The sequence below is a fragment of the Oncorhynchus masou genome, chromosome 21 (genome assembly GCF_036934945.1).
Source record: "Oncorhynchus masou masou isolate Uvic2021 chromosome 21, UVic_Omas_1.1, whole genome shotgun sequence".
In the NCBI taxonomy this organism is placed as follows: Eukaryota; Metazoa; Chordata; class Actinopteri; order Salmoniformes; family Salmonidae; genus Oncorhynchus; species Oncorhynchus masou.
In genome coordinates, this window is record NC_088232.1 from 6630203 (window position 1) to 6643565 (window position 13363).

The following is a 13363-nucleotide window of genomic DNA, read 5'->3' on the forward strand; positions in this document are numbered from 1 at the left end:
GAGTAAACACATATGGATTTTTTAAAATATAATTAACTCCAATGGCTCCATACTGTTAGGTACTTGAATCGCAGTTTTAGACATGGGCTTGACTGGTTAACATTTTATAACATCATGTCATGCTTCTGTATGTACAGCAAAGAATGTCTTATAACCCTTTATGCTTTTCTGTATAAACTTTGTTTACAGTCTGCTGTCCCTGAAGACCTGCTGATATCCAGTGTTACTGGTGGGAGAGAGTGGACCTCTGAGGATGCTGGTCACAAACCCTGGACCCTGATCAGGAGCCGCCGCTCTTCCTTCCAGAGTCGGGACCGGGACCCAACCGCGAAGGACCGACACTTCACCACAACACGACAGCTGGACTGAACAACCTCAGTCCTGGTGGTCAACAGAGAGACAGAGGCTCCAATCAGGGATCCAGTCTGCAGCCCAGACCCTTCTCTTCACAGTCTCAGTGCAGGGATGGAGCAGAGCCTGGGGCTGATAGGAACAGGAGGGTCTCTATGATAAACACAACAGTATGCATGATTGAAAGATCAGGTCACCCTGGGCTTCAGCCTTCACAGAGAGTGGTGGGAGACCCCCCTGGATATAGTCTAGCAGCAAGTCTGTCTTCTCCTTTGGCGTCACATCTAATGCCTGGTGAATGGGTTCTTAGAAGAACTGGGCCTGGATGTTGCCTTCCTCGGTTACCTCAGGGTTACCCCACCAATACAGACAGGGTCAGGATGGGCATTCACCATGAGAGGCACCTAGCCTACAACAGATTGTGTGCAATCCCAACAACACCCAAACAATGGCTAGAGGTCCAGGAGGAAGCTCAATGACGGAGGTTCTCCTTCCTAAGTAACCTTATCAGACAAAGGAGTGTCCAGTGAGAGAAATCACAGCAGTGTGGCTAGAATTATACACAGGGGATATCTGGGAACTATCTGAAATACAGTTATGAAGTGTCTTGTGGTAAGAGTTTTTTGTGTGTGTGTGTGTGTGTGGGGGGGGGGGTTACTAAGTCCCTCAGTTGAACATCTGGGTATGATCACATTCTCACATGATACAGCAAGAGTTCCCAAACTTTTTGTTGGCCCGCGACCTCACTTTGATACCTGAAAATTCTCAACCCCAACCATGTGAAAAAAAACATTACTTTTTCAAAAATTAATTGGGTCTAAAACATTGAGATGGAAGTGCCCAAAGATGACCTCCAATCATATTTGTGGTACCATGTGGAAGTTGAAATGTCAGTTATTAACATTTTAGTACATTTATCAGCCAAAACATGACACCCACCCTGTATTCAAGAGCATGCTGTGTCTCAACTGATGACGGGCACAACACAAACACCTCATTATGCAAAACTGTGTCTAAACTACAACATATGCAGAAAAAAACAGTTTACACGTTTTTAAATAATTAACGAAGGTTAATGACAATCTTTATTAAAAACATGTTTTTTTTCCATGCTATGCAAAATGGTTCAACCTTGAGCGCCTGTTTTGGCATTTAAGTTTCAAAAAGTCACTTTCTGACCACTTCTACCATGGGCAAATATGTATGGTAAATTTCATATAAATCAAAAAGGGTTTTGGTCAAAAAGTGATTGAAATCAAATGGAACGACCCTTTTTATAGGAGGTTTAATTAAACACATACCCCTCATTAAACTTGTCATTTGAAACAGGCTTGTAAATGCCTGTTTTTAGAGAGACAGTAAACCTAGGCTAGATAAAAGGACAGTTGACTGTTTACCGTACTGAGGTGGAGTAAAGTGATTTTATTTTACTCTATTATTGCTAACACACTTCTTTAAACTAGTGATCTAAGCTCGAAAGACTGTTCTTAAATAGGAGATAAGCAGTACCGTATTTCAAAGAACAGCGTGCATACGCTTTTCATTTAGCCACACCCTTTGAGCGACAACATCCTTCCTCGTCCGTATAAACGGAAGTAAACAGTATCTAAGAACAATTTCCACGTTAGCGTTTTTGTTGTTATTTAGACGTTTATTAACATCCTGGAACTCAAACGATGACTCATTTAACTGCACAGCATCACATACTTACCCCATGTAGTATTTAATCCGCGTTGGAAACAGGAGTTGATTAATAGAGGTTAGCTATCTAGGTAACGCTACCTAGCTGCTAAGTTAGTTAACAATGGCTGCTGACTGTATGGTTTTTCACACTCAAATAGCCTCCATAATGGAGGTGCTAGCGAATGCAGCCGTGGCAGAGGTCTGTAAACTCGTTGACGACGACTATGCAGTGTTTCGGTTGGAAATAACTCACAGCCAGAAAGAAAACAGTGCATTGCGGAGGAAACTACAGCTTCTGGAACTGAAATTGTCACGGGAGCGCGCAGAGAGGACAATGCGAGAGCGCGTCCTCGCCAGTCGTCCCAGAAGTGTCAAGGTCCTCGACCGATACAGAGGAATGGCAAGAGGTACATTTAGCAGAAGGTCAAGGATGCGAGGCATGTCACTGGTTCCCCTCTGCTCATGTGTAATTTTAGATGTGTTAACCACATATGGTTAACCAGAATTGAGTCTTGGTCAGTTTTTGAATAGTTAGTATGCAATAGTTCATCTGATTACTTGGCTATCTTGGGCAAAGACACAATTGACAGTACCTAACTTAACCACCTCTTTTTCCCCAATCACACTCAGGTGAAGGAGATCTCACTGGAGGCCACAGGAGCTTTGTGAAGCCAGCTGGACACAATACATGGAGAGTTGACCAAACAATCACTGTTGATGAGGGGATTCAAACCTCAACCCAGCACGTTATCATAATAGAGGTTAGTGTAATAGTGTTACATTAAAATTACAGTATATCAAATGTGATCAGTTTATATCAGAAAGGCTCTCATCTGCTATTAACTTGCTTACATGTACATCCTAATTTATCTACCATAGGGGAGCTTGTGAGACTTCCCTATGACATTGTTATCCAATTGAACAGGATACTAGTAACAACCTCCTCTCTTCTTGTGTCAGGATACAGAGGCTGTAGGTCCTGGGGTCAAGCTTGAGAGGTCTGAAGGAGAGGAGGACCCACAGCATTGCAGAGACAGCCAGACTGCAGCAGCTGGAGCTTCCCCTGAAGCCATGGAGGACCTCGCCGCCGCTCCCATGCCCAGGACCCAACGCAGCATCACGGAGGTCAGTGGAATGCCAAACGCCGTTCTCAAGTCAGAGACAGACACTGAGACTTTAATTGTAACACACAGCCTCTTAAACACAGGATCTGATCACACATCAGACCCAGAGAGACTGCGGCTGGGGAAACTGGGCTGTCCACATGCTCCTGGCTCAGAGTATTTACCGGTATTTCACCAGAGCCAGAGGATGATTCATTCCCGTGGTGATGGTAACGCGTTACACTCTGGCGGTGATGATCCATCTTGTTCTTACGCTACAGAGATGGACCCTGGCAACATGCCCGTGGGTTTAGAGACACAGACTGATCTGTCCAGAGGGGACTGGAACCAGTACAGTAGTAGTGTATACTCTGAAGGGTGCCTTGATAAGAAAGGGGAAGGTCTGGTTGTAGATGAGGTGACTGTGAAAGTGGAGGGTGATGCTCCTCTGACACTGAATGCAGATGAGACTCAATTAGGAAAAGGACACTCGCAGGACAACACCAGTGACTTCTTAGACTACAGGGAAAGCTTAGAGACAAATCTAAATGTCCCGACCCACTCACCTTTACACACGTTCATGGATCGCGAGTCAGTGTCCACGTCGCTGGGGCCTTCCGATTCACACGGCCGCGTTCTTTTCAATCAGGTATTGAACTCAAACGACAGGGCTAGAGCCCAGGCTCAGGGAGGGGGAGCCACATCAGGCAATAGTAAAGAGAAACGGTTCCTCTGCATGTTCTGTAACAAAGGCTTCAGCTGCCTCCAGAAGGTGGAGATCCACCAGAGGGTCCACACAGGGGTGAAACCCTTCAGCTGTACCCAGTGTCACATGCGCTTCACCCAGGCTGGCACCCTGAAGAGGCACCAGAGGGTCCACACAGGGGTGAAACCCTTCAGCTGTACCCAGTGTCACATGTGCTTCGCTCAGGCTGGTGACCTGAAGAGGCATCAGAGGGTCCACACAGGAGAAAGGCCATTTGCCTGTACGCACTGCGGGAAGAGGTTCTCAGAGAGGAGATACCTCAGGACACACCAGCAGAAAAAACATTCCACTCTATAACATAAAGTCACCATTCCACTCGATAGCTTCTGAGATTTAGATTAAACCCTGCATTAAGGGTAGACTCAACGAGATTACATAAATGCACAAAGTAAACCACAGGAGTGGGTCAATTTCTACAACAACTAAGAGCGTTCTAGTGCAAGGCCCAGACATTGTGGGATACAGCGCCTTCAGAAAGTATTCACACCCTTTGACTTTTTCCACATTTTATTGTGTTACGGCCTGAATTTTAAAATGGATTAAATTGAGATTTTGTGTCACTGGCCTACTACACACAATACATCATAATGTCGAAGTGGAATTATGTTTTTTTTTAAATTTATTAATAAAAAATGAAAAGCTCAAAGTTCTTTGTTATGACAAGCCTAAATAAGTTCAGGTGTGAAAATCTGCTTAACAAATCACATAAGTTACATGGAGTCACTCGGTGTGCAATTATAGTGTTTAACATGATCTTTTAACCAGTACCTCATCGCTGTACCCCAGATTCAACCACTACCTCATCGCTGTAAAGAACAGATTCAAGTGTTGTTGGAATAAGTATTTACACAAACGTACAGTGTAAATGTTTGAGGTTCTGCATTCAGGAGTGGGGATGGGATTACTGTATAGGCTTGCCTTGCCGGCAAGAGTTGCTGGTAGAGTTGCCAGACAGAAGCCACTTCAGTAAAAGGCACATGACAGCCCGCTTGGAGTTTGCACCTGAAGGACTCTTCAACCATCGCAAGATTCTCTGGTCTGATGAAACCAAGATTGAACGCTTTACCCTGAATGCCAAGTGTCACTTGTGGAGGAAACCTGGCATCATTGTTATGGTGAAGCATGGTGGTGGCAGCATCATGCTGTGGGGATGGTTTTCAGCGGCAGGGACTTTGAGACTAGTCAGGATTGAGGGAAAATTACAGAGAGATTATTGATGAAATCCTGCTCAAGACCTCAGACTGGGGCAAAGTTTCACCTTCCAACAGAACGACTCTAAGTACACAGCCAAGTCAACGCAGGAGTGGCTTCGGGACAAGTCTCTGAATGTCTTGAGTGGCTCAGCCAGAGCCTGGACTTGATCCCGATCAAACATCTCTGGGGAGACCAGAAAATAGCTGCGCAGTGACGCTCCCCATCCAACCTGATAGAGCTTGAGAGGATCTGCAGAGAAGAGTGGGAGAAACTCCCAAAATACAGGTGTGCCAAGCTTGTAGCGTCATACCCAAGGAGACGAGGCTGTAAAGGTGCTTCAACAAAGTACTGAGTAAAAGGTTTTAAATACTTATGTAAATGTGATTATTCAGCTTTTTAATACACTTGAAAAATGTCTTTACCTGCATTGTCATTATGGGGTATTGTGATTGTGTGTAGATTGAGGGGAGAAAACAATTTAATCCATTTTAGAATAAGGCTGTAATGTAATAAAATGAGGAAAAAGTCAAGTGGTCTGAATACTTTCCGAATGCACCTAATGTGTGTTTATATATACATACATACATACATACATACATACATACAAAAAAAACAGGCATTGAATATCCCTTTGCGCATGGTGAAGTTATTAATTACACTTTGGATGGTGTTTCAATACACCCAGTCACCGCGTCCTTCCTAACTCAGTTGCCGGAGACTAAGGAAACCCCGCTCAGGGATTTCACCATGACTCCAATGGTAACTTTAAAACAGTTACAGAGTTTAATGGCTGTGATAGGAGAAAACTAAGGATGGATCAGCACCATTGTAATTACTCCACAATACTAACCTAAATGACAGTGAAAGAAGGAAACCTGTATAGAATACAAATATTTAAAAACATGCATCCTTTTTGCAATAAGGCACTTAAGTAAAACTGCAAAAAATGTTGCAAAAATGTTGTCCTGAATACTAACCGTTATGTTTGGGGCAAATCCAAAACAACATCACTGAGTGGCACTCTTCATATTTTTTTTCAAGAATGGTGGTGGCTCCCCCCCTCCTTTTGCCTTCAGAACAGCCTCAATTTGTCGGTGCATGGACTCTACAAGTCGGTGAAAGTCCTTTTGAATAGTGGACCATTCTTGATACACACAGGAAACTGTTGAGCGTGAAAACCCCAGCAGCGTTGCAGTTCTTGGCATAAACCAGTGCACCTACTACCATCCCCTGTTCAAAGGCACTAAAATATTTTCTCTTGCCCATTAAACCTCTGAATGGCACACATACACTATCCCTGTCTCAATTGTCTCGACTTAAAAATCCTCCTTTATCGACACAGATTTGAAGTGGATTCATCAAGTGGCATCAATAAGGGATCAAAACTTTCACCTGATCAGTCTGTCATGGAAAGAGCAGGTGTTCTTAATGTTTTGTATACTCAGTGTACAGTATAAGCCTAAAGTTTGTTACATGTTGTGTTTGTACTGTGTAGCCTATATGATGTTCACAAATGCCTGTTTCATTACTTCCATTCAACTACTTAATTGCTTTCCCATGACACCTTTAATGAGACAATGAATGCAGTTCATCAAGTTCATGCAGATTTTTATTTGAGACTTGTATGTGTGGTTTTCATATGGTGCATTTAAAACTTGTTTGTATTTCATAAATACAAAATGGGACTTTTCATTCCAAGACTTTCTTTGAGACTCTCTTTAGTATACATCACATCTGATCTGACCCTATTCTGCATACACTGATAGGGCTTTATAACCAATTTACACTTACTAAATACATCTACACATACCCACACACTAACAAACACCTACTGTACACGTCAAAATAGTTTAGTCAGGTTTGTCAGATGTTTACTTATCATTGCAGACTTATTTTTTTACCCACAACAAATTTATGTCCACCATGATGGGTTTAACATCCATACGGCTATTTTTCTGTATATCTAATAGGCCTGGGACTATACCAGTATCGCGATATTCGTTAGTATCCTGGCAAGGAAACAAAACACAAAGCGGATTTAACTTTTTTAGGAAAACAGCCCTAATGTTGAAAACAAATATCATTGTGTTTTCATCCAGACTCACATTTATTTATTTTCCATAACACACAATATGTTACATACAGCAGGTTTTTAAAGGACCAAAGAGTTGTCTGCTTTGTGTTAAAAATTTTGGCATGAAAAAAAACATTGCGGTACTGGTATCATTCCTGCTCTAATATCTAAGCATACCTCTTGAGTCTTCTGAATCCTCCTGACTGTGCCACCTGTATGAGTCATAATACCCACAAAAGCTAGCGGTCAAACAAGGAAATGGCTCCAATCGTTTTCCACCATTCATTTCTCCCAAAGGGGATTTTAGAAACACTAAAAGGGGATGTATTTTGTATAAGTCTACCCTGGTGTGATGCTTTGATAACTGTGTAAATCTCTCTAGGACATGATGACTTAAAAAAAAATGGCCTGTAGTTACGCCCCCAAAAATGAAATGGTAATTAGCTGCTAATGTGGCTATCATAAAGAACATAAATGCCATGATGATCTGGACGGGACTACCAAATCAAGGAAAAGGTAAGATTCTCAGCATTAATGTTAGCTACGTTTAGTAATGAATACATTGGCAATATTTCTTTAAATGGACAATTGTGAACTGTCTTGGTTAAGTAAATTGACACAATACCTTTTGGCAAAGGTGTCCGCTAGAGATAACGTGCAGGAGTTTGCAGGGATTTGTGGTCCTGCATGATGTAAACTTTGATGCTAATTAGCATTTTCAAATCAGAGTAAACAGTGCAGAATATATTGATTGATAACTCACCTTGTCCGAGAGACATTTACATGGCTATCAAAACGTCACGCCAGGATAAGTCTACACGAAACACAGCCCTTTAAGTGTTTCTAAAATCACCTATGGTGGAAAAACGATTGGAAGCATTTCACAGTTTGACCGCTAGGTTTTCAACGTTTTTTTTTGTAATTGGCTGATACTCATATTGAGCTGGAGAGACTATTTAAATGTAAATAGTTGCTTATGTTTGCAAGTATGGCCAAGCAATGTTAAAAGTGTGTTTATCTTTGTCTGTGTACGTCCCTGAGGGAGTATATGTCTGTATAATCTGTATCACCTTTCTCATCCAGGAGGAGAGTCCAGAGGTGCTGCTGGTGAAGGAGGATGGTTGTGAGGAGAGACTGGGGAACCCTGAGGGGACCATGGTCATGGAAAACAACCAAACAACACCTCCTCCTGAACCCACAGAGGAACCAGCTGAGCAGCACAGGACCCCACACAGTCTCACTGAGGTGAGCCCACTATGAATTAACGTGTTAATGGTATTAGATCAGGGCCTGTATCCACAAAATGTGTCAGAGTAGGACTGCTGATCTAGGATCAGTTTTGTCTTTTCGATCATAATGAATAAGATGATGTAGACGGGTGGGGACCTGATCCTCAATCAGCACTTCTACTCTGACCCTTTGTGGATATGGCCCAGGTTGTGATTAAAGTGTAGGACCATGCCTTTGCATTATCAAACCATTAAAGAGTGTCTAGTAATCAAAGGTACTATCACGTTTGCATAGTATCAAATCAACTAACAGTTTTGCATAGTACTCATAGCAATCCCTCATTGCTCAATCATAACATGCTCCATAGCACGGTGCTAATATCAGATTTCTTGATCAAACATCCTCTCACTCTGTATCAGGCTTTCTGTTAGCCTGTAATAGACAGCTTTTGTCCTCTAAAAAAATGTCAAAGCAGATAAATAACATTGGCACAGCCAATATTCCAGGAGAAGAAGAAAAAATGCTTTCTTGCCTATTCATTTATGGAAACACCAGTTGATGGAATTACATTTGACTGGTCAGTCTATAGGTTAATTTGCATAATTTAGTGGAATTAAATTGGCGTGTGTGTTGCTTCAGACTCATTGCTTTTGAATGTTTTTCTTATCTAGCCTAGGCCTACTGGTTGTATGAATTTGGGATCTTTCGTCCCACAACTGTCCCAGAGTCTGTTTGGAATAGGCTATTTCTTTCTCTACAAAGTGACCAATAGAATAGGTCATCTAAACTTTTGTACTTTAGTAGATTGACATAGGCTAGCGATTTTGCTGTTCGTTACTCATCTCGTTGTCTGAGGAAAAGTACATGTGGACAGTTATTCTAACATCTTCAAAGTCTTTGGCTCCCGAGTGGCGCAGCGGTCTAAGGCACTGCATCTCAGTGCTAGAGGCGTCACTACAGACGCCCTGGTTCAACTCCAGGCTGCATCACAACCGGCCATGATTGGGAGTCCCATAGGGCGGCGCACAATTGGCCCAGTGACGTCCGTGTTTGGCCGGTGTAGGCCGTCAATGTAAATAAGAATTTGTTCTTAACTGACTTGCCTAGTTAAATAAAGGTTCAATACAAATACATTTAAAAAAAGTGAAATTCAGAATTCAGTACCACACGTCGTTGCATTGTCGCATCCTCGGCTTGTTCTGTTCATATGAACTTCCCATATTCTAAATGTGATTTATTTCATTCTGAGCACCATGGTGGGTGGCTCCTTAATTGGGGAGAATGGGCTCGTGGTAATGGATGGAGCGGAATCGGTGGAATGTTAGAAACCATGTGTTTGATGTATTTTATATTTGATTCCATTTGCGCCATTCTGTGGTGGGTGTACACCCTATTCAGGTTATGCTTCTAATGCTTATGGGTCCGGTACATTTCTCAAATGTCCAGCGCCACACTTTCCTAACAGAAACCATGCTCTGTGTCTCTTACAGCCAGTAGACATGGAGGATGGGAAGCCTGATCTGTTGCTTGTCAAAGAGGAGACAATAGAGGACGGACCAGAGAGCATTGACCTGCTGAGTGGACTAAAGGTTGGGGAGCAAGGTAAGGGAGAAATACATATAGCCTACATACAGTAATAGATATTCAATGGGAATAGTGATGCACCTGGCTATTATTATTTCTTCATTTATAAAATTAAATCAATACAACTTATGTTTACATACAAAAAGACATTATAATGTATGAACTTGACCAGATAATTGAGTTCTCTGCCATGTTTGTAAAGTCTATTTTCTAACCTCTCTACAGGTGGTTGGCTGGAGGATTACAGAGGAGACTGGGCGGCCATCTTGGATTCCCAGACCCAGACGGGTGCAGCCAAGAGCCAGGGGGATGACATCACCGAGCAGGCCAGGACCAGAGGCAACATAGTGGAGGTCAGTGGATGGGACAGCATCCTCAACTCTAGGCTGAGGAACAACACTGTTAACCACAACCAGAAAAAGACAATCGAACACAAAACAACAACCAAACTTAGTGTCCATGACAACAGACTAGCTGAGGCCAGGATGAGACATAGATTTGGTCCGGGGGTACGGGGAGGTGTCCGTATGCAGCTGGAGAGAACAGACACAGACTCGGCTAGTGATGCTCCTTCCTGCTCCTATAGTTGTGATTCAGAGAGACTGATGGCACCTCAGGTTAACCCCCTAACAGATTCTGCCTTCAGCCTGCCTTCTATAGGATCTATCAACTGGAACATGGACCCTGGGACAACACAGACACTCCTTGGCCTTTGTTCTCCTCACACTCCCCTAATGTTAAACCAGACCTCAGACAATGCCAGTGCCTCAACACTGAGTGGCTACACAAGCGCATCGACAAATGACAGTAGTAGAGATGGAATCAGTAAAGGTGGCGGCGCCAAAGAAAAGCACTTCCCGTGTTCGTTCTGTGGGAAAGCCTTCAGTTTCCCCAAACAGGTGGCGATCCACCAGAGGATGCACACGGGGGAGAAACCGTTCGGCTGCCACTTGTGCCGGGCCAGTTTTTCAGACTCGTCCAACCTGAAGAGGCACCAGAGGGTCCACACAGGGGAGAAACCCTACAGCTGCCCCCAGTGTGAGAAGAGGTTCTCCCACCAGCCCCATCTGAAGAGGCACCTGAAGATCCACACTGGAGAGAAGCCATTTGCCTGTACGCACTGCGGGAAGAGGTTCTCAGAGAGGGGCTACCTCAGAATACACCAGCAGAAAATGCACATCGCCCATGTATAGAGAGTATAGTGACATGTAATGTAGTACTAGTTAGTTTGGTTGATTTTGGGTGTATAGTGAACTGGATGAGGTGAACTGAGGAGAGAATGAGTGTGATGAGGCAGAGTAGATGATATGGTGATGGTGTCTGTACAAATGCTTCACAATTTTGTCCTGTTCTTTGTTGTTGGTGTTTATTTATGAGGCAATTATAGTGCCCTAATAGTACTTAATTTTATGTGAGTGTATGACCATTTTGTTTAAATTAAATGCAAAATTGACTCTGTGCTGACTGACTAGGTTATTTGTGTATCATTGCAGGGACTGAGTTTTCCCTATCTCAGTGGAACCAAAACATTATACTTAATTATTGAATCAACACATTTAAATAATAAACTCCAATGGCTACATATTCTTAGCTACTTGAATCAATAAAAAAATATTTAAAGCCCTTTTTTTTATCAGCAGATGTCACATAGTGCTATACAGAAACAAAGCCTAAATCCAAACAGCAAGCAATGCAGATGGAGAAGCACGGTGGCTAGGAAAAACTCACCTGTTAGAGATGGGCTTGACTGTGGTTAACATTTTATAATATCATATTTCTGTGTGTTAGAATGCTATTTTATTATGATTATTATATATTGGAATTTGGCCTAGGTACCCTCTGTAAGGCCAGATATCACCCTGTAAAGCAGGTCTCAGTAACTGGTATCTGGGCCCCTGAGCCATTAAATCGTCAATGGGTGTCCTTAAGCGATGAAGATGTTTCAAATGTATAGTCTATTCAACCCCAAGGACTCCGCCTTGATGTAATGATTTAAACAGCGAACAGACAAGGCAAGAATATTTAGGGGGGGGGGGGGGGTCTGATAACCTCTTAGAGGAAAGTGTCTGTCTTCCCATATGTCTGTCTATGTCTATTAGACCTGTAAAATATAGAAGTTGTTCACCTTATATTTTCCATCTAGCATTTCTCCAAACTTTGACCAGTTTTCATTGGCGCTGCGAGCAGGGTGGGTTTATCACAGGAGGACACGTGACAAAAGAGGTGAGTGCTCTTTCATTTTAATTTACAATGAGGTGAATTTGATTTAGTCGTACCACCTCACCTGTAAAGCTCATGTTAAAAGAACTGACCACATTTGTATCTGTGTGTGACCCCACCAATCTGGCAAAGAACTCTTGTGAATCGGATAACTGTTTGGTGTGGAAAGCATTGGTAAGTGTCTCCTTCATATATTTCTGGGTTGCGAGCTCTGCATGAGTCTGTATGTTTATGTCACGAGAGCTCTTTTGACACCTTTTGGGATGTAGTGTATTGCAATACAATCATGGTAGCTAGAGTGACGGAGTGACGGAATAAATTTTGTTTTTTGAAAATCTGAGATGACAGTGTTGTTAACAAAAGGCTAAGCTTGTGAGCCAATATATTTATTTCATTTCATTTGCGATTTTCATGAATAGTTAACGTTGCGTTATGGTAATGAGCTTGAGGCTATAATTACACTCCCGGATACAGGTTTTTTTCTTAGCCAAACGTGATGAACAAAAAACGGAGCGATTTCTCCTACATAAATAATCTTTTTGGAAAAACTGAACAATTGCTATCTAACTGAGAGTCTCCTCATTGAAAACATCCGAAGTTCTTCAAAGGTAAATGATTTTATTTGAATGCTTTTCTTGTTTTTGTGAAAATGTTGCCTGCTTAATGCTATGCTAGCTATCAATGCTCTTACACAAATGCTTGTGTAGCTATGGTTGAAAAGCTGAGATGACAGTGTTGTTAACAAAAGGCTAAACTTGTGAGCCAATATATTTATTTCATTTCATTTGCGATTTTCATGAATAGTTAACGTTGCGGTATGGTAATAAGCTTGAGGCAATAATTACGCTCCCAGATACGGTATTGCTCATCGCAAGAGTGTTTTCTTTCCAAAGCTGTCAATTATATGCATAGTCGAGCATCTTTTCGTGACAAAATATCTTGTTTAAAACGGGAACGTTTTTCATCCAAAAATGAAATACTGCCCCCAGAGGTTCAAGAGGTTAAGAACAATTTCTTATTTACAATGACGGCATACTGGGAGAACAGTGGGTTAACTGCCTCGTTTATGGGCAGAACGACAGATTTTTACCTTGTCAGCTCGGGGATTCGATCCAACCTTTCGGTTTCTGGCCCACTAGGCTACCTGCCGCCCAAATA

General features: G+C 42.4%; 1 protein-coding gene across 1 annotated transcript; it reads left to right on the plus strand.

Annotated features, from left to right (window-relative positions):
* The first annotated feature begins 1935 nt into the window (after positions 1 to 1935).
* Positions 1936 to 11443, plus strand: LOC135507655 (uncharacterized). The gene is made up of 6 exons (XM_064927244.1): positions 1936 to 2441; positions 2665 to 2795; positions 2995 to 3159; positions 8255 to 8416; positions 9892 to 10003; positions 10211 to 11443. The coding sequence occupies exons 1-6, from the start codon at positions 2156 to 2158 to the stop codon at positions 11176 to 11178; spliced, it is 1824 nt and encodes a 607-aa protein (XP_064783316.1). The 5' UTR covers positions 1936 to 2155; the 3' UTR covers positions 11179 to 11443.
* The last annotated feature ends 1920 nt before the right edge of the window (positions 11444 to 13363 follow it).

Excerpts from the sequence above, each read along its gene's own strand:
- LOC135507655 (XM_064927244.1), top strand. The coding sequence starts at position 2,156 with ATGGCTGCTGACTGTATGGTTTTTCACACTCAAATAGCCTCCATAATG. Across the intron at positions 2,796-2,994 it reads AGCACGTTATCATAATAGAG|GATACAGAGGCTGTAGGTCC; the intron begins GTTAGTGTAATA and ends TTCTTGTGTCAG. Across the intron at positions 3,160-8,254 it reads CCCAACGCAGCATCACGGAG|GAGGAGAGTCCAGAGGTGCT; the intron begins GTCAGTGGAATG and ends TTTCTCATCCAG.